This window comes from Musa acuminata, chromosome BXJ2-5, assembly GCF_036884655.1.
Source record: "Musa acuminata AAA Group cultivar baxijiao chromosome BXJ2-5, Cavendish_Baxijiao_AAA, whole genome shotgun sequence".
Lineage (NCBI taxonomy): Eukaryota > Viridiplantae > Streptophyta > Magnoliopsida > Zingiberales > Musaceae > Musa > Musa acuminata.
The window spans coordinates 3,435,001-3,454,129 of record NC_088342.1 but is presented as its reverse complement, the minus strand read 5'-3'; the positions used below and the strand labels follow the sequence as shown (position 1 = coordinate 3,454,129).

The 19,129-nt window shown below is 44.0% G+C and overlaps 4 protein-coding genes across 8 annotated transcripts in view; 1 reads left to right on the top strand and 3 right to left on the bottom strand.

Annotated features, from left to right (window-relative positions):
* The first annotated feature begins 213 nt into the window (after nt 1-213).
* Nucleotides 214-3,565, top strand: LOC103983944 (uncharacterized). Of its 4 annotated transcripts, none has more exons than XM_009401306.3 (8): nt 214-393; nt 1,130-1,309; nt 1,936-2,003; nt 2,100-2,213; nt 2,348-2,510; nt 2,607-2,753; nt 2,832-2,884; nt 3,253-3,565. In XM_009401306.3, exons 2-7 carry the CDS (start codon nt 1,235-1,237, stop codon nt 2,856-2,858), a joined length of 594 nt encoding a protein of 197 aa, XP_009399581.2. In that variant the 5' UTR covers nt 214-393; nt 1,130-1,234; the 3' UTR covers nt 2,859-2,884; nt 3,253-3,565. The 4 variants fall into 4 exon arrangements, with proteins under 4 accessions (XP_009399581.2, XP_009399580.2, XP_009399579.2 ...); XM_009401305.3 differs by having other exon boundaries at nt 3,218-3,565; XM_009401304.3 differs by having other exon boundaries at nt 3,145-3,565.
* A 1,283-nt stretch (nt 3,566-4,848) lies between these two features.
* On the bottom strand, nt 4,849-6,737 carry LOC135612169 (UDP-glucuronate 4-epimerase 1). Its single transcript, XM_065108057.1, has one exon. It carries the CDS (start codon nt 6,517-6,519, stop codon nt 5,200-5,202), a length of 1,320 nt encoding a protein of 439 aa, XP_064964129.1. The 5' UTR covers nt 6,520-6,737; the 3' UTR covers nt 4,849-5,199.
* Nucleotides 6,738-12,269: 5,532 nt separating this feature from the next.
* LOC135612168 (uncharacterized) lies at nt 12,270-16,031 on the bottom strand. The gene is made up of 6 exons (XM_065108056.1): nt 15,711-16,031; nt 15,306-15,545; nt 14,289-14,400; nt 14,015-14,189; nt 12,880-13,120; nt 12,270-12,799 (listed from the first exon to the last, which is right to left on the bottom strand). The coding sequence occupies exons 1-6, from the start codon at nt 15,892-15,894 to the stop codon at nt 12,504-12,506; spliced, it is 1,248 nt and encodes a 415-aa protein (XP_064964128.1). The 5' UTR covers nt 15,895-16,031; the 3' UTR covers nt 12,270-12,503.
* Nucleotides 16,032-17,404: 1,373 nt separating this feature from the next.
* The window catches only part of LOC135612167 (AP2-like ethylene-responsive transcription factor At1g79700), a 2,816-nt gene continuing 1,091 nt past the window's right edge, over nt 17,405-19,129 (bottom strand). For both annotated transcript variants that reach the window (XM_065108052.1, XM_065108055.1), the window contains 3 exons: nt 19,042-19,092; nt 18,717-18,793; nt 17,405-18,164 (listed from right to left, as the gene is read on the bottom strand). In XM_065108052.1, coding sequence (XP_064964124.1) covers nt 17,680-18,164; nt 18,717-18,793; nt 19,042-19,092 — 613 coding nt within the window. In that variant the 3' untranslated portion in view covers nt 17,405-17,679. The remainder of the gene's footprint in view (nt 18,165-18,716; nt 18,794-19,041; nt 19,093-19,129) is intronic.

Below are 19,129 nucleotides of genomic sequence, written 5' to 3'. Positions count from 1 at the left end.
TATGTAGGTTACTATAATTAGCTCTTTTTCTCTCTCATAATTATAGTGACATCAAGAGATGCACGGCTCACTCACCCACGAATCGGGACGAGACGAGACGAGACGAGACGAGACGACACGAGGCGAGGCGAGAGCATCACAAAGAGGGGGTGGTCGGAGCGGGCGTCTTCAACTTGCCATCTCAACTTGAGTTGAACCGGAATGTTACAAATGGTTCAACCCAGCCAAGAGAAACCCTATTCCCACCTCGCGATGCCGGCGCTTCTCCTCGCCGTCACTGCTCTCCTCTTTCACCTACGGTCATAGCTCCTCACCGCTGCCTCCGCTTCTGTTCGCCGCTCCTCCCCGCGCCCATAGCTCCTCGCATCCGTGCGCAGCCATCGAGCATTGGCGGTACCTCTCTCTCTCTCTCTCTCCTTTCCGCCCTCACCCCGTTGAGCCACCTCCACCCCATGCCTCCTCCTCCGTGCTTCTCCGGCTACCCACCCCTCTTCTTCCCTCCCGCTATCTCTCTCCCTCCTCCACCGCAGCTGGCCCGTCGATCCTCCACGATGCCCCCCTCCCTCGTCCTCCATGCTTCTCGCCCCATCCTCCCTCTCCTTTCCTCTTCCCGTCTCTCCTCCTCCGCCATTGCCCCCATCGATGTGTCCCCGACAACCCCCTCCCTCTTCCCTCCTCCGTGCTTCTCCCCCTTTCTCCTCCTCATTAGCCGTTTCCCCCGACCTTCCTCCCTCCCTCCTCCTCCTTCGAGCTTCTCCGGCCGATAGTTCTCTGCCGTAATTCGACCATGGCTGACACCCTCATCCCCTCTCTCTGTGTCTCCCCAGCAAAACCGCCTAGCCTCCTTTTTCTCTAATTCTTCCTTCTCAGCTTCTTTCTCTCCCCAACAGCCACCATCTTTCTTAAATTCAACAGTAATGTTACGTATTAATAACAGTTAATTTTTGTTAATTACAGCCTGCGAAAGGATTAAATTTGTCATTGCTAGTATTTTGGAGTACCGCTCGTTTTAACATCTTGAATCATTGCAAATGTAGATTTAGGATTGTTATTCGATTGGAATGATTTTTTTTCTCCTTAATTATATTTTTATAACTTTTTATTTTGACGAGCGTCTTGCTTCGCGTAGCTCGGGCAAGTCGGGCATTTTGGAAGCTTGGAGTCTCAATTTAACTTCGTTATATTCGGGAATTTCTTGGTTAATTGTACAAGTGTATTGTCAATCTGAGCCAGGATGTATGGGAAACGTGCATCCCAGCTTTTAAAAGATCAAGCATGCTGTGAAAATGGACAGTTTACTCCATTTAATGTAAGCTATTCCTCGCTTGCTCTTCAACAGCTTTATGTTATCCTAATATTGCTAGAATTATTATTATATTTGTTCTGCATTATCTGCATCGTTCATAATACTATTCTTTGGCTCTAAATTTCTTTCTTTGTATGCAATTGCTTGTGCAATTGATCGTATAATTCTTATCGTTCAACATAACTGTGGCTTATGTGTCATCGAAACGATGAATGAAAAATCTCCATCTTACATATGGCACCAAACACAACTTTGCAGTATTACTTCCAAAGAAGAATTCTTTTATCTTCATATTTAAGGGGCTCTTCCTTTGCTGGTATAATACCACTCAGATTTCATGATGTTGGTCTGTTAAAACCATGATTGGTGCCAACTCATACATGTTTCCGTCTTTAATTCAGTGTATCTTCTTCCATGTTAATTTTTGGGCTTCAGTTTGTGCTGGTTATTGTCTTCGGATCTGTGGTCATGAACAACACAATTGATGTTGGTGGTTGGGTTTCGATGTATTACACGATCTAAAATTAATCACCTAAATAAAGGCCCCATGATGCTTAGTACTTGTTATGTCAGTTGAAGTTTCATTTTTCCTGATCTTTGTGAACATAACTTTTCTGTCCTAACAACAGAGTGATTTATTTGATCAAGTTATTAGTGAATGCAATGAGCACAGCCTTCAGCTCCAGTCATTAATCAGGTAAGCTCCAATGATTCTCCTTTCATGGTTTGCCATGCTTGTTATAAGAGTATAATATATCCTGTTATTTATGTACTCTGCATCTATCTAAACCAGGAAAATTGAGGAGCAGAACTTAGATATGCAAACAACCAGAAATGAAGATCACTTTGGCGCAGTCATCCACCACCTTTCTTTGGTTCGCAATAAACGCTGTCTCATGGCTTACATGCAAGTGGATAACTGAATAGTTACTCCTGAAATATTTCCTTCTGTAGCATAATTCTTTGTCCCAATTAATCTGTATTTTCTAGTACATATGTGAGCAACTTTGACTGCCACCTTAAATTGCCACTGATTCTCAGGTATAATCGGGCAGAGATCATTCGGGGTTTGAGATGGAAAGTTGGCCCTGTGCTTCCCCAAGAAATTCAAGAAAAATTAAATTATTCAGAAGAAGAATATTTCAAAAATCACTCGGCAGCCATAGAGGCCTACATGTCTGAGATGGACCTAGATTTGACTGTGGTATCTGGTGTTCTTCATTCAATATGTTTGTGCCAATGAGTTGTGAATTCCATTTTTATTTTCCTCCTGTTTCTAAATTGTTCCACCTTTTGTTAGGATATGGTTCCTCCCAAAGACCCCTATATTCGAGTTAGGGTGCTTGATGATATAGGTGAAGTCTGCCTTGATGACCATTCGATCTCTCTTGCCAAGCACTCACTGCATTTTCTTAGGCGTACTGATGCTGAACCATTTATCTCACAGGTTTTGTATAATCAATTTAGTCTCTAGACTTGTTGATGTTTGTATACCATTTAACACAACTCTTTGTGCTGATGATAGGGTCTAATGGAAGAGTTTCTGGAATGATGCCACTCCGCGATAATTATAAAAATGTAATTCTTTTATCCTGCTCTTTATTTCTTTTACATAAATTCTGGAACCAGTCTGGAAGATGATAATTGTAGTCACTAGTTGATAAACCTGACAGATGATAAGTCCATTAGATTTACACTCTTAGCACGTTGGATGCACGTAACATAAACTTCACTAATTGTTGGCTAGTTACAAGGCTGCTTTCTGTTCATTGGACTTAAATAAGTGATATTTTCCCCATGCTTGATTTATGTGGTGCATACATGTTTGGTTTTAGCAGATGACACTGTTTGCTTTTTGCTATGTCTGTGATCAAAGAAGCGTCTGAAATCATACATAATTATGTCTGTCAGTGAATGATCATGGTTGGTGGCTTGTGTTGGAGCAGGAATAATTTTTAGTTTATACAGTAACCACCGAGAAATGGAAACAGCCCAAAGGAATTCAACAGAGATGGTTACTACCTGATCTTACCAAAGAATTTGATGAGCACTACTGGTGTAAGAGATGTCTCTCTTAGGATGGACACATAGCTAAAGAAAAAGTTTATGCAAGTTATGTAAGTAGGAAGTAAGATGTTTGTAAGCCAAGTCATGAGTAAAGTGCAACAATAATGTAACTCTGACTGCAAGATGATACCATGTATATGGACTTGTTTTGGTGCCACATTTCAGTTTCTATACACTGGTTGTTTCCTTGAATTTTCTGTATCTTTTGTCATCCCATTTCAACAGAGCCTATAATGAATTGCCAGGTAAACCAGATTGGCATCAATCTTCAGTATCTCAAATTTTTACAGCATAATCGATGCAATCTTCCCATAACTGTGTGTAGTCTTCATTTCTAGTTGTAATTTCCAAAAGAATCATTCAAGAGCAATTATCATTGGGCTGGAAAGTTTTCATCTCCATGGTGTGCAGTGTTTCCGTGTTGCCTTTTTTCTTCTTCTTGCCAGTACTAAAATGTAACGTAGGGTAAAAAGGACAAATGATAATTCTTCTACTGCAATGACCTAAAGGGGCCTTTTTTCTGATGTCATCCATTTGGGTACGATAAAACATGCAATGAATTGATTTTACTGGAATTTATGGATGGGTAAAGCTTTGCTTTTCGGGAACATAATAATAAATAATAGGATTTATTCATGAATTTTATTACTAATTTACTCGAGTATTTGTTTTTTATTTACATTCAACGTGAATTAAATTATGAACATTTTGCTTTAATTACAATGAATCGGAGGTTTACTGGATTCGGGTCGACGTTGTGGGGCCGAGGAGGAGACCCGTCCAAATGTGTCCTCTTCCTCGGGGCCCACCCCGACAACTGGTGCCCATTCGGTGGTGCAGCGCGCAAAGCGTCGCTGACTCGAACTTTTTGCCTCCATCTTTTACTATTTCCGTGGTCGGTCGCGCGCCCTTTACAGCTGGATGTAACGAGGCGATGCGCTGTGATGAGGGGAGGGGAGACAGAGGTGGATGAGGCGCCTCCACCGTCCGATCCCCAGAAGGCGCATGACGACCGTCCGTCGCCTTGCCGACAGGCTATCGCCTTTGGGGAATCGTCCAACGTGTGGGCCCGTTACAACTGGCGCCCATCTCCCGATGCTCCCCCGACAACGGCACATTTATCCCGCAACAACGGCATCAGACGATCGAGTGCGCGACACTCGTTCCGCCACCCGGCCAATGAATGGTCACTGACCCGTGGATCCCAGCGGGCCCCAACATCAGACCGGGTTGATACGCGGAGACAGCGGGTGGGCGTCAAAGAAGTTTCATTAGATGACGAAGCCGACTCGATGAAACAGCCAAGATTCAGGCGATATTTTACGGGAACGACACGAGGAGTTCCGATCCGCTCTGTTGCTCCCCGGCGGATTCGCTGCTAAATCTGGGATGGTATCGGTTTGACACCCGGACCGAGCATCCATTGGCCAGCCGCCCGGCGAGGATGACGAGCATAGAATAAGAGAACAAGCAAATGAAACGTACACCGATTCACTTTTATTTGACGGGAATTATTATCATGAATATTATAAACAGGGCAAATACAAACTTAGAGAGAGAGAGAGAGAGAGAGAGAGAGAGAGACTTCGGAAAGAGCAAAGAGCAAAGAGCAGAGGCGATCCACAGCTGTTGTTGCTTTCTGCTTTTTCTCGACTTATTTTCTCCCTTTTCTTTCCCTCTCCGAAAGAAAATAATCTGAGTGTGATTACTAGTTCATCTTTCTCAGAATAAACAGGGAGGAGAGAAAACGAAGAAAAAATAAAGACGCTAATTTGGACAAAAAATCGATAAAAAACAACGAAGAGAACAGAGGAAAAGAGAGGTTTTTACAAGCTCTTGGATGCTTTCGTTGCTCCGCCGCCACTTCTGGGGTTGTAGCCGTAGTAGGAGAGGTACCACTTGACGAACTTCTTCAGGCCGGCCTCGAGGTTGGTGGTGGGGTTGTAGCCGAGCTCGGTGCGAGCGGAGCTGATGTTGGCGTGGGTGAAGGGCACATCCCCGTTGCCCGGCATCTCCACCACGTGGCGCTTCGCCTTGACTTTGAGGTGGCGCTCTAGGATGCCTACCAGCGCCGGCACCGTCACGGGCGAGGTGTTCCCCAGGTTGAAGATGCGGTACTGGGCGGGGCCACGCTTCCGGCCGCCGCTCCCGGTGCTCTTCTGCGCGGTGTCGAGGGAGGCGACGCAGCCCTTGACGATGTCGTCGATGTAAGTGAAGTCGCGGGCGAGGTCGACGTGGTTCTTGCCGCGGTAGACGGTGATGGGCTTCCCCTGGAGGATGTTGCGGGTGAAGGAGAAGTAGGCCATGTCGGGGCGGCCCCAGGGCCCGTAGACGGTGAAGAAGCGGAGCCCCGTGATGGAGAGGCCGTAGATGTGGTTGTAGGTGTGGGTGATCTCCTCGCCGGCCTTCTTCGTGGCCGCGTAGAGGGAGGCTGGGCGATCGGTGCGGTCGGCCTCCGAGAAGGGCGCCTTCTCATTGAGGCCGTACACCGACGAAGACGACGCCCACACGATCGCCGGCTGCGGGTCCGCAGACTTGCACGCCTCGAGCAGCGTGACGAGCCCCGCAATGTTGCTGTGGACGTACGACGCCGGGTTCTCGATGGCGTAGCGCACGCCGGCCTGGGCCGCGAGGTGCATCACGTGGGTGAAGGGCACGACGTCAAAGAGCTTGGCGAGGAGGCGGGCATCGTTGATGTCCCCCTCCACAACGAACACGCCGTGGGAGGTCAGCAGCGCCTTGCGGGCCTTCTTCAGCGACGGGTCATAGTAGCTATTGAAGTTGTCCAGCCCGACGACGCCGTCGCCGCGTTTGCGGAGGGCGAGGGACACGTGCGTCCCGACGAAGCCTGCGGCGCCCGTGACGAGCACGGAGACGCCGCCGGGGCGTCGAGGGGTGGCGGAGGCCCGGATCTGCTTCTCCCAGTGCATCCCGCCCCACGACGCATTAAAGTAGCGGGAGGAGGTGTCGACGAAGCTCTGGAAACTAAGGTACGACGCCGTGAGCGCAATCAAGAACAACGCCCACAGGAACATGGTGCTCGTCGATGCGAAGCATCTGTGAAACTGGCGATTGATGGTGTGCGCCCGCTCGATCTTAAACTTCCCAGGCGTCGACGGAAACAACTCGTCTTCCATCAATCTCATCTTCTTCGCTGCTTTCTTAAAATCTGTCGATAACAGCGGCAATGCGGCGAGTGGAGGTGGTGGGAACGGAGGAGGCGGAGACAGGGCAGCGACGGTAAATGAGGTGTTTGCTGAAATAAATGCCTTGCTGCACCTGCTGAGAGAGGGCGGACGGACGGGGATATATAAATAGCAAGGAAAGGAGAACCGACAGGCGACAGGAAGCGCGTGAACGCGCTGGAAGAGGGGCGGCCAGTTTGTTCCCACAACGAGAACTTAAAACTATGCACTGTTTCCTTTTTCCTAATTTATTACTCTGCTTTATTGTTAGACAAACAAACTATACGATTTATTGCTCTCCATAATAAACAGTATACAATTAATTTCGAATGAGATCACATAAATGCTGACTAACTAAAGATGGTTTATTTTGATAATAATATCAATAATTCTTTTCTTTTTTGTACGTCGAGTAGTATCCTTATCACAGGAATTTGATACGATTAGTTTAATTAATTATATATATATATATATATATATATATTTCTTCATCAAATTCTTTCATTATTTTCTATTTGAAGTTGACTAGTGGTTTAGATTGTTTACCCGCGGTAGAAGTCGCATTCCCCACCACCGCTTTCTCTTCGAGTGTGTGGCGCCCAGTAATCGGACCCACCATCGGCTGGCGGATTCGAGTACCCCTGTGTTGGTTTCTCCCTCGGGTTGTGGTTCGGTCTTCTGCTACCACAGCTTCGGATGCCACGTGGTTTCTGGTGAGACCGGGACTAGGATAAGGTTAGCGCATGCGGGGTGGTGTGACACGCGTGGTTCGGGACCGGAGAACCGGTCGCGGGGAAGAGGGGCAACCGGGAGACGACCGCGGGGGGCCGGAGATCGCGGTACGGTGCCCCGGTTTTCGTGGGACGGTGAACGGTGCCGGGCGGTTTTGACTGGGCGCTGCCTCGCCCGTTTTCCAATTCGCCAGCTCCGAGTGGGGCCCCATCTCAGTAACTTGCCGTCGTCGCCCTTCGTTGTCGCCCTTTATGTGCCGTGGGCGCTGCGACGTTGGCGGCAGCAGCGTGTTTGTGTTCGTCCTGTGTGCAGCATAAAGCAGAGGGTGGCCTCATCTTCTTCAATGCATTCCGAGGACGAGAAGGCGAGAACGCTTCTTAGCGCTGCTGGCCTGGAAGCAACTGGTTTTGCTCAGGAAGCCAAGTAGGGTTCTGTATGGAGGACACATGTGTGGCCGCAGTTTGATCTCTTTATTGGTGATGTGATGTGATGCTCCGTGATGACGTGATGTAATGCATCACTCAGCCAACGCAGATGAACAGGTGGACAAAGGATGCTGCTCTTGTGGCGTTTTAGGGTCTCGAGTGTCAGCAGCTGCTGCTCGGACCGGAGTGGCATGTCTTGTTGGTGGTCTCAGATTGGATAGTTTAATCAAATGCTGGATTTTCTCAACCAGTAAGAACTGCATTTGACCGACACAACACGAATGAAATGAACTTGGAATAGACACAAATCAATCCTTAGGAAGGAGGGCTTCTTTGTCATTCCATGACGCAAGTAAATCTACACTATTGTCGCCATCGACATCACCGACGTATCGTGCTTGCATGCACTCACGAAGGCATGCAGAGGATGAAACCATGTACCACATCTTGACCATCCGATGAGTGGATCTCTCGACAAGGTAGAGAGACACATATATATATGTCAATATTCTTGACTAATAAAAGTCAACCATTGAAACCATCTTCTTCCTTTTTTTCCATGTTATTGTTGATACTCACATTTCATGTTTGGCATTCTGGTCTGCCTTCATGTTTGTTCTTAACGAGCACTTGCACAGTTCTAAGGAAGACCGAGGGTTTGAGATCCGAGTGACTTGCGTATTATAACGTGGTCTATCAGACTTCCACATTGTGCATGCACACAGTGGTTTCTTCAACCTACAAGTCTGCTTCCCACAAAGCCAATAAATTAAGATTGTAAGCTTGGAACACTTGTCTTATAATATCTTTTATCGGATCACAAGTCTGTAGCATCTTGATTTAAGCAAACACGATTTTCTCAAATTCTGGATTTTCTCAACCAGTAATCTCCAGGCTCTTCACTTGTTTGGATATGCTCAAGTATCAGAGCTGACCATAACAGTCAAGCTGATTGAATTTCTTCTATCCCAATATATATATATATATATATATATACACACACACACAAAGAGTTTCTAATCATTTGATATATTTATAGATTTCATGTCGAATCATCATTTTTTTTGTTTTGTTCCTGCAAAGGTAAAAATATTTTTGCTTGGCACTGCAGGCTAAGATGTTGGAGGATAAAGTGAAAGGCCATCTTAAGGCTGCACTTGATGCTCACCTCATTCATCCTGAGTAAAAAAGACGCACTTAATTAGTTGTACTTCAGGCTAACTTAGGCATTCATCTTACAGCATTGCATTCGAGTAAATGATCCAGAGACTGACATGTACAATCCACAGATTCACATACAATGTTCTCATAGTAATGCTTTTAGTTTGTGTTTGACTCTTCTCCACTCTCCACTCTGCTGAGTAGAAGCTCAGCTCACAACACAGAGAAGAAAGAGAAAACTTTTTTGCTGAGCCCTATAACATAGCAGTTGACACAAGGGTTGGGGCGAGTGATAAAAGATGCAAGAGCCTAGAGAACGTTCCTGTCACTTTACACCAACTTATCCAGAGTTAAGAAGAGAGATCTATGAGCAACAATGTGGGTGTAACATTTTCCAAATGGTGGTCAACCAATGCATCCACTCAACAAGGGACAGAAGTGAAAGAAGCATGACTATGATGCAGCCAAGCCATGAGAAACTGCCCCTCCTCCTTTCCACCATTAACACAATCGTCCCAATCACCGAAGCTTCATCTCACTCGCACGATCAAAAAGTGGAAACAAAATTAGAAGACGAACGAAAGACAATTACAAACAGCATGTTGGCAACGTTAGAAAGTAGCTAAAGAAAGAGAGCTAAATAACAAGATGAGAAGAAGAAGAAGAAGAAGAAGAAGAGAGCTGATTGAGCCGCCGACGCCAATATCACAGCACCTTCCTCTTCCTTACACGCAAATGATATGATAATGGAGCATGTCCCACATGCTGTACATCCTCGTGTCATCTGCGTCGTCGCCATGAGGCCTCTCTTCACCTCGCCACCGCACCTTGGTTACCCTCGCTGGCGCGTCCACCTTTTCCATGGCCATTCCTCCTCAAATCTTCCTTGTCACAGGAAGAAAACAAGGCACAAAGAAAAAAAAGATAGAGAGCAATGACGATGCACTCTAAATATTGCTCTGCTGCTTTGACTATCTCGGCCGTGCTTGCACGAGAGAGGTCTTTGATGCCATCTTCCTTCTCCGTCACCCTTCTCAGCTCTCCCGAAGCTAGGAAAATAAGAACAGAACCAAACAGTAGAGCGAGGACTAGACCTCTGAAGTACTTCTTCTCCTCTCTACGTTACAATGGTAGGCTCGCTACATTGCACATTGCATTTTGCATTTGGGTGCGCCGTCCCAAGTCGAATGTACCCTCGGTACGGTGGACTCGTTGCTGCGTGTTAATGGCTTCTCTTCCTCCTTTAGTTCCTCATCCACACCAAACTCCACTTAAGGAAACTCCATCCTCCTCATCTTCGCTTTTGCCACTCCGTGCCCAAAACACATCACCAGTCGCTTCTTAACCACTCTGTAAGCCAATTCTTCTTCTGTCTGAAGTGCCCATATCGACCTTCCCCTCCTGTGGCCGCGAGGGGGTGAAAAGAGTGCGGGAGAAGGCAGCCCAGAAACTCCGGGATCAAGGAACGCAACGAGAGGCTCCGTTTTGGGTATGGAAGCTCTCTCTCTCTCTCTCTCTCTCTCTCTCTCTCTCTCTCTCTCTCTATATATATATATATATATATAGATATAGGTATATCTCTCTCCTCCTTTTCCTCTCTCACACAGAGCAACAGCACCGGCTGAAGCAGCAGAAGCGATCAACTTGCTCACTGAGATACCGAAGGAATGGAAATGAAATGGGCAGCCGATCCATCTACTTCCGTTTCCACCATGGAAGTATGGGGTACAAGCTACTTAAAGAACGACTCAGGCAGGCGCTCAACGTTAGCAGACGAAAACAGTGTAGATAGATAGATAGATAAAGAGAGAGAGAGAGAGAGAGAGCTGCTGTTGCAGCTGCCGTCGGCCAACCCATGTGCGCGTGGCCAGGCGACCGCAAGGCAACAACGGGACCAGCGTCGCGTTACACCGATCTCGGGGTGAGCAACAGTGGCACGGGCAATACGGTCAGCTGAGCGACCAGTGCCTGCATACGAAATTACTACGACAGTCCAGCAGTAAAACTTCTGACAGCATTGGGTTCAGAAAAGTTCACATGAAGTGGCTGATGGGGGAAGTTCGATTAGAGATGGACAGAGACAGAAATGACCAAGTTTGGCATCATTGCCTTCTACGAGGAGGGAAGGAGGAGCACCAGACACGAAATTAATGTCCGGAGAACAAGACAAGCTATCCAACCCTATCTAATTTACTACTCATCAGATTGAGGCTGCATGTATGAAGAGAGATAGAGACAGATCCGAAAAAGGATCGACGTATGACTCTCATGTGAGCATATAGTACCACGAATGTTCAACATGTGTGGGACACGGACATGTCCACCAAAACCACGTGTCCATGCTTCTTAGCTTTGAATCCGAGCAAATCTACTTCTACCATTAACTGTTCTCTCATTTTCCTTATCTTTTAGCTTCTTCATCTCCATTTTTTCCTCTGCAAATGCAGCTATTATTACAGCTCAAAACTGGTCATTATCATTCTCAAAGCTTACCTTCTTCCTCTCCTTGTCCATTCCGGATCTGCGTGGCCGTGCCTCCGGTCCTCTCCACCTGTCTTTCATGTACGAGCTTAACAGTCACTGCTCTATCCATACTGTGCACAAACTGAAACATCATTTCATCTGCTTACCACATGATACATAAAGATATTGTAGGAATCGTAATAACAGTGTTTCGGGGTGGGTGGGGGGTGTCGAGCTTAAAATAACAGTGGTCCTCCACAGTCGCCACTGTTTTGTCTTGTTTCTTGGACTGTGCACGCGGAAGCCTACCTCCCAGGGTGGAGGAAGATGATCAGGTGGCCATGCTCAGAGCGCCACCTTGCTGTCCAACCTTGAGGTCGCACGAATTAGTGGCAATAAGTTTCATCCGGCAGTAGCCTGTTTGCTTCTTCGTCTGATCCATCTCTCCATTCACCGTAGGACACTATTTTGTAATCTAATCTTTATAAGCCTTTCTGTTTGTGAAATTTTTTCTTTGAGAACTGTTCTCTTCTTCCCCAAAATATTAGGCATCGAATCGAGATTAATGGATTTTAGATGAACTGATAGATTTCATCTTGTCAGCCACTGAATTACTACGTGAGAGAATAAATTACATCAGATGATTAGGGCTCTGACATAAATCTAATTATTCCGAATCGAATTAGTTCTCCTGAGGACAGTATCGACAGCCAAGTTTATAAGTTTCGTCCTTGCATTTTAAGTGCTACAGGAGATAAGAAATAGATGATTAGCTACCAGAGAATAATGCTTCAAGAAAGAAATGTCGAGGAGAAAACAAGTCAAGTGATTATTTTTTCTGATCTGTACAACTAAAATAAACAACAAAAAAGAAACCTGTAAGAAAAAGTAAAGATAGAGAATCATCAATTCACCATTTGACAACGATGATTGGAAGACATAAAAGCCAAACCACTTATACGTTTTTGAACTCCAAGTCCACAAATTATTTAGCTACAGAGAATGCTTGATTATTATCGGAGCATACACAACTAAAACCTCGGCCACGCCACAATAAAGTTCTCCATTCGTCATATTGTCGACAACATATGTAGAATATGTGAATGCGGTAGCACGATAGATGCATTAATCCATGAAATGGTCTCATGGGGCTCTGATATGAAATCAGAACTCTCTATCGGGGAAGATAAGGGGGGCGACAAGGGACCACATGAAGAGAACTGCTGTTGCCCACCCAGTGACAATCCTGACCCACACAGATGGCCACCCAACATCGATGAGCTTTCCGCTTTCACCAACCGAGGTGGACCAGCCAGTCAGAAGCATTGCTGAGTACATGCTTGCAAGAGAGAAGATGAGGTGGAAGAAGGTGTATGAGTAGGAGACTGGCTTTGCCTCATCAGTCTTCTTGTCCTCCTGCTCATCCAACTTGTCAAATGGGAGCAACGGCTTCTCAGATCCTACAATAGATTCATCAGCAGACTAAAATCGATTAAGATAATACTGCAGGGGTGTTTTAGAACTTGTCATTGAATCTAACCAGCACGTGGTGAACTTGGTGGAGAGAATAAACTTGTTGAGGAGCCGGCACGAACAGCAGAGTAGACAACAGAGAGCACAGTGGTAAGCAGGCCAAGTGTAAGACTTCCAGTTGAAACAACTTTTGAATGGTTGTGAAGACCATTGCACTCGTAATCCCTTGGTTCACTAGAAAGCCCGCTATAACAGAGGTAAGTGCAGTAAAGTGAAATAATTGATGCAGGCAATAAGCTGCCATTTACCTGCACACATCAATCCAAATGCATCAGATTGCAATTTTTGTCCTTGGTTGGGTGAACAATGAACAACAAATTGTAGAAATTATATTTCTACATATGAGACCACATAAAACTAACAAATATAATAAATGTTCATCTATAAAGGAGTTCTGGACACACCGTATACAGCATAATACATATGGGACTCCCTTGATATCTTACATTGAGTCTACTTTTTACCTTTTGGGTTAATGGTGGCCATGACTCATTGTAAGTTACATATTATTATCATATAGCATCATAGATATACAGGACACAAACTCATAACTAGAATGATAACAATCAGAAACAAAAATAAGATTTTTTGAGTGCCACATCCATGCCATATTTACACATACTTTTATTCTAAATTTGAAATATCATGGGATACGTATCATGTACTATTCATGTCCCAAGTCTATCTCCATGCTTCAAAGAAATGAAAGCATAATATCTATAGTTGATGATAGTGATTCCCGTTTGCCATTTCCCATAAAAACAGTTACATCAATAGCAATTGTCTTCAACACTGCATAAGTTCCAAAATCAACTTTTCCACCCTCGTAAACTGAAAAACGTTTGAATAATGGAATTTGCGTTACATGCATTACATGTCAATCTGTGCCACCGTATTGATAAGCTGAAGCAATATAATACACAGAATGATGAAACACAAGTTAACCAACATTAATTGTTCTAAATATAACAAAATGCAGATTTACTATTTCTGAAAGCATCAAAATGTAACATTTTTGCCAAACTCAGTAGCACCAGAAGAAAATATGTAAGCTGTATTTTTTTTTTCTAAATTAATCTCTTATTGAACATAATTTAAATATATATTTGTTAGATGGTTCACAAAAGATAGCAAGATCATACCTTTGGATGCAACGCAACAGTAGCAAAAACAAATACAAGAATCAATGTCAGGACAATAAAAAAGGTGTTGAGTCCACAATCATGTCCTGATGGAGTAAACCAGTGAAAGAGCACTCCTGTAAAGGAGAACGTTGCCAAATAGCAAACCAGCGAGACGATTAACAAAGCCATGTACCTACAGTAGAAGAAAATGTTGTTAAGCGTATGATTTTCATAATCCTAGAGTCTGTATCTAACAACAAATACTTGATAAAAGAAAGAGCTATTTACACACCAGAACTGCTCATCCTTTGAAACCCAGTTCTCATTCCATGCATGTACAAAATCCAGTAAGAGAACAACCTGAACCAGAAGAAACAATCCTGAACCAAACTTTGATATTGTCTCTGCAGCAAAGACATAATTGCCAAAGTCACAATCACAATCTAGCATGCTAAAAAGATTTTTAAAAAAATTGTGGTTCATCTGTCCATTTAAGCTAAACAAATAGACTGTAGAAAATACTGGGTTAAAGGTTGAACATCTGATGAGCAGGAATTCTTCCCACATTATACGCAAAAAAATTGATAAATCACATAAGACAGGAAATAATCTTCAGAATGTAGATAAATAAAAAAAAGTGAGTCAAGACTTATGTCTGGAACCAAATCCCCAAATCACAGAGGAAACAGAATAACATCTCAAAGGAAGTCTAAGATGCTAAGACAGAAAAAAAAAAGCCTACATGCTCCAATGAAGCTTAAATGAGGATCACATCATAACACCACCACTACAACCCACATATCCATCATCACCTTGCCATCTCCAGTTCTCAATTAACCATATAAATTGAAGGAAAGCTACCTACCACAGCCCTTTATTGCAGAAACTTCCTACCTTTTACGCACCAAACTTAGTTTGGCCTTCTGAAGTTTATTGTAACAATCATCTGTTCTTTCTTCCCTCATCATGTTGTTTACCATACAAAAAAAGAAGTTTTCAGCTAGAATGCAGTAACCATTTGATTTTGTAAGATCCATTTGCAAAGAAAACCATCACACAAATATCTAGGTCATTGAAACAGGCCTTTCATCTTCAGAAGAAACTCATGATATCTACCTTAATCAAGAAACAATGTTCTGAAAATTTTAACTGAAAATTACTTTCAGCATTAACATAGTATTAAATTAGTTCAGCGTTAGGAAACTATATCCTATCTTGACAATACTGCCTTCTGCATGTAATTGCAACCAAAGAAACACTACCCCAAACGATAAAACAATATTATCAATCAAAACTTGTAAATGCTCACCGTAGAAGCTGACAATGCCATTGGGAACGAAGAACATAAGAAACACTACGATAAACCAACAAACGATCTTGGCCATCCAACCACCGTGATGCAGCTGGTCGCGCGGATCCTTCTGATCCTTGATCCCAATCATTACAACAGCCAAGATCGTAAAGAACACGAAATTCCCCAAGCTAACGCGGAGCACAGCGTCGGTCTCGAACCACTCTCTATCCGGCGTCTTGTGGAAGTGATTAATCCCTTCAAACAAGCCAACAACAGGTCAAATCTTTAATCAAAATTGGACGTGACAAAGGAGAAAAGCCTTTGGATCTGGGAAGCGATAGAATTTCTATCCAAGTTTGACCTAGAAAAGGAGAAAGCGAGATGATTTTGGCCGGGAAGGGCGGAGAGTGAAGGGCTTACAAGGGAGGGACTCCATGAGGGGTGCGGCAACCTCGCGGAGGCCCCAGGAGACGACAAGGGATAGTGCGAAGAGGCCGCAGTAGGCGATGCGGGCGGAGCGGCGGCTGATGCTTCCGGCGACCGAGCGGCATGCTTCGCAGGCGCAGGCGGCGCAGCATGAGGCGAGGCACGAGGCGGCCCACATCCCTTCTTCTTCTTCGAGATTGAGAGGGGGAGAAGCCCTGATAGCGAGATCTGGTAACCCTAGGGGACGTGCGGGGAGGGGATTTGAGAAAGGTCGACGAGACGCAAAGAAAGAACCAAAGTCGACGGCGGTGAACGCCGTTAAGCCATTGGTATTTCTATTTTTATCGAGGATTATTTTTTCCTTCGCTGTATAACTATTTTCGCTCTATCAATTCCAATGTATTTTCCATCGTGTATATATCCCTCAAAAACTATAATCTTTTTATATATAAAAGCGTATTATTTTTAATTTTTAAGAAAACTTATGATTTTCCTATTTGATCATTATTTTTTTTATAATATAATAATAAATATATATTTATTATAATAATATATATTTTTATATAAGGAGTAGATGATAAAGATAAAATTTAATCCTAGAATAATTTATCAAAATCTTTATTAATTAATTTATTAATATAATTAATCTTTATTGGTTACCATAACAAGTCTTAGAAGCCATCAACCTATATATATATATATATATGTATAGAGAGAGAGAGCGAGAGAGAGAGAGAGAGAGAGATCATAAAACATTAAAGTGGAATTAATGTTAATTGAAATTTTATGCAATCATTTTTTATTTAATGACATCTTTATCTGCAAAATAGTGGCCCAAATTTTTTGAAGTTCTGCATATATTTTCTAATAATATTATTTATACCAAATCATTAGACATATTAGTAATGTATCCCTTATACATCTTTATTTAGATAAAGAATAGTTCCAATCGTCTAAAAGATTAAAGCGTCAAAATACAAATATAAACATCTGTGTTGGTTCACGACCAACAATTTTGGGCCGTAATACTCTCGTAATGTTGTAACCTTTCGAATAATTAAAACCTCACTATAATGTTAGATCACATTAAGCGTATGGGTTGGATTGATGTCTAATTATATATAAAGCGAACTTGTGAGTTCTTCCTAATATAGTGTGAGCTTGTAAATTAAGATCATGACAAGGAGGAGGAGAAGTATACAATTAGTTCTGTAATATGTCCAATATAATGGACTTCAAAAACCAAGCAACCTTCATGTTCGATAAATCCGACGAGGTTTACGGCATCGGTTTGACCAAAAGATTGCGATAGCTCTCTTACCTTCCTCTCTTCAATCCCTTGGATAACATAGGATTAAATGCAAATCGGACTGGTAGACATCTTGTTTGGCATGTGTATTCACTCTCTCTTAGCCATCTCAATGGCCATCGTAGAACAACATCTCTTCTTTCCTGTTGACCTAATTTTTACTCCTACCATGTGACCTCAAAACTTTCTATACCTGCTGTTGTAACATGCGGCCCAGCAAGGCATTCAATACCTGCTGTCATTCATCGATGAGCTTTTAATTAAGCGATCCTGATGTTTCAGATGAAGTTGGATGAAACTTCACCAGCACATCCTGTATGGATCCGTACCATTCAATCTTGGGCTATTTAATGGAGTATCTGAGTAGAGAGAATCGATCTCCGGAATGATCCACACAAACTATTTTCGTGTTGGCAATGGTAAAACAATCACTATCCACATGCTTGGAAATAAAAATGAATCAATAATTAGCTTAATCATCTCCTTGGGGAGGAAAAAGAAAGAAAGAAAGAAAAATAGTTGTCTTCTTCCACTATCTGTATTCTGTTCTTCTGTGTAGTCTACCTTTTGCCTCAGCTTGCCTCCTTTTAGACTCACCTACGAGAAGCAGAGGCGCAAGCACCAAAAACCCTTATAGATTCTTCTTTGTGTTGTTCATATGTCGAGCTCGAACTCGGTGATGGGGGATATCAAAGTGCTGAGATCCCCAAAGATGGAGTCTTCTTCCTCGATGAAGCCCCCGTTGTCTTGGCACTCGAAGTACGTCTGTATGTAGTCCGGAAAACTGCACCCGGTTGGCTTGTCATCACAACCGGGTGTCGACGACGTACTACTGCTCTCTGCCGATGTCTTCTCCAACATCTCCTTGAACTTTGACGACTGCAGCAGCAGATCAAGTGCAGACGATGTGGCCACTCCTGCTTCTCTTGGTTCAGGGAACTGTGAGATCCCCCTCACGCTAATCCCGTCCTCCTGCTGCATGCTCTGCCCTGCACTGCCGTGGCTGCCTGGCTCGGCATCGAGCCCCTTGGGTTGGAGCCATTTGATGTAGCGGCTGAGGTCGAAGTTGGTGACGGCGTTGAGGCCGCGGTACTCGATCGCGGCGATGTCGTACGCGGTCGCAGCCTCCTCCTGCGTCGCTGCGAAGATGGAAGGCGACAGGTGCATGTTAGATGATTCCCGAGCTTAATGGGCAGCCATTAAGCTTGAAGGTTTCTGGTACATGTCATTTAAGGTTGGGCGATCGAAGTAATGCAGCATGAAAGCAGACAAGTATCCAACGCCAGCAGGCCGGCGAAGGATTTGTATGGGCAGGAAAATGGTTGTGGGTGTGAGCTACAGAGTGAATTCAAGACGACAGCATCGGTGGTCGGATGTAGTGACAAGGACAGCATACTGCTGAGCGTTGGAGGTTGGTGTTAAAGTCCTTTCTCTCCCAACTAACAGGATTGACTCATGGTTGCCACACTGTGTCTGCAGGAAAGGGGAAGGAGATGACAAGGTGGTAGTTCAGCTACCCAGCATCGCCATGAACTCAATCCTGCACTCCACATCCGTGCCAGGATTCATGAGAAATCTTTTATGCGATGCATGAGGTTTACAGACGGAAGGTGGTGAAATGGGTTCCGATTCAAGATCTGAAATGCCCAGTTTGCATGTTTAGATACAAAGCACAGGTGGGATAATCTTACCATATGTTCCAAGATACAAGTACTTGTTACCGGAAACCCGACCAATCCGAGCTTCCCATCTCCCATTGTGATGGTGTCTGCAATGAATGTGTTTGGATAAAGCACTTAATCATCACTGATTTATCTTAAACCAGTTGGTATATATTAGTGCAAAAGAATATGGAAATATTAGGAGCGTCGTAAAAACTGAGGTAAGCAGACTGTTCCTATTAACATGGCAAGTTATCTGAAGCTGTTGCAGGTAAATCGCAACAGCATCGTCAAGTCGAACTTAAGAACTGTACGATGAGGTTTCTACGATAGGAGTAATGGCGATGTATAATACCTCGCAACACCTCTGTATTTTGAGACACCTCTTGAGAACCCACTGCTTTTCCTGTAGAACAACAGTACGATTAAATACTTGACCAATT

Coding starts and splice junctions, on each gene's coding strand:
- LOC103983944 (XM_009401306.3), top strand. CDS start 1,235: ATGTATGGGAAACGTGCATCCCAGCTTTTAAAAGATCAAGCATGCTGT. Junction 2,214..2,347: donor CGCTGTCTCATGGCTTACAT/GCAAGTGGATAA, acceptor ACTGATTCTCAG/GTATAATCGGGCAGAGATCA. Junction 2,754..2,831: donor CTGAACCATTTATCTCACAG/GTTTTGTATAAT, acceptor TGCTGATGATAG/GGTCTAATGGAAGAGTTTCT.
- LOC135612169 (XM_065108057.1), bottom strand. CDS start 6,519: ATGAGATTGATGGAAGACGAGTTGTTTCCGTCGACGCCTGGGAAGTTT.
- LOC135612168 (XM_065108056.1), bottom strand. CDS start 15,894: ATGTGGGCCGCCTCGTGCCTCGCCTCATGCTGCGCCGCCTGCGCCTGC. Junction 13,121..14,014: donor CTGTTGCGTTGCATCCAAAG/GTATGATCTTGC, acceptor TGATGTGTGCAG/GTAAATGGCAGCTTATTGCC. Junction 12,800..12,879: donor ACCAAGTTCACCACGTGCTG/GTTAGATTCAAT, acceptor AATCTATTGTAG/GATCTGAGAAGCCGTTGCTC.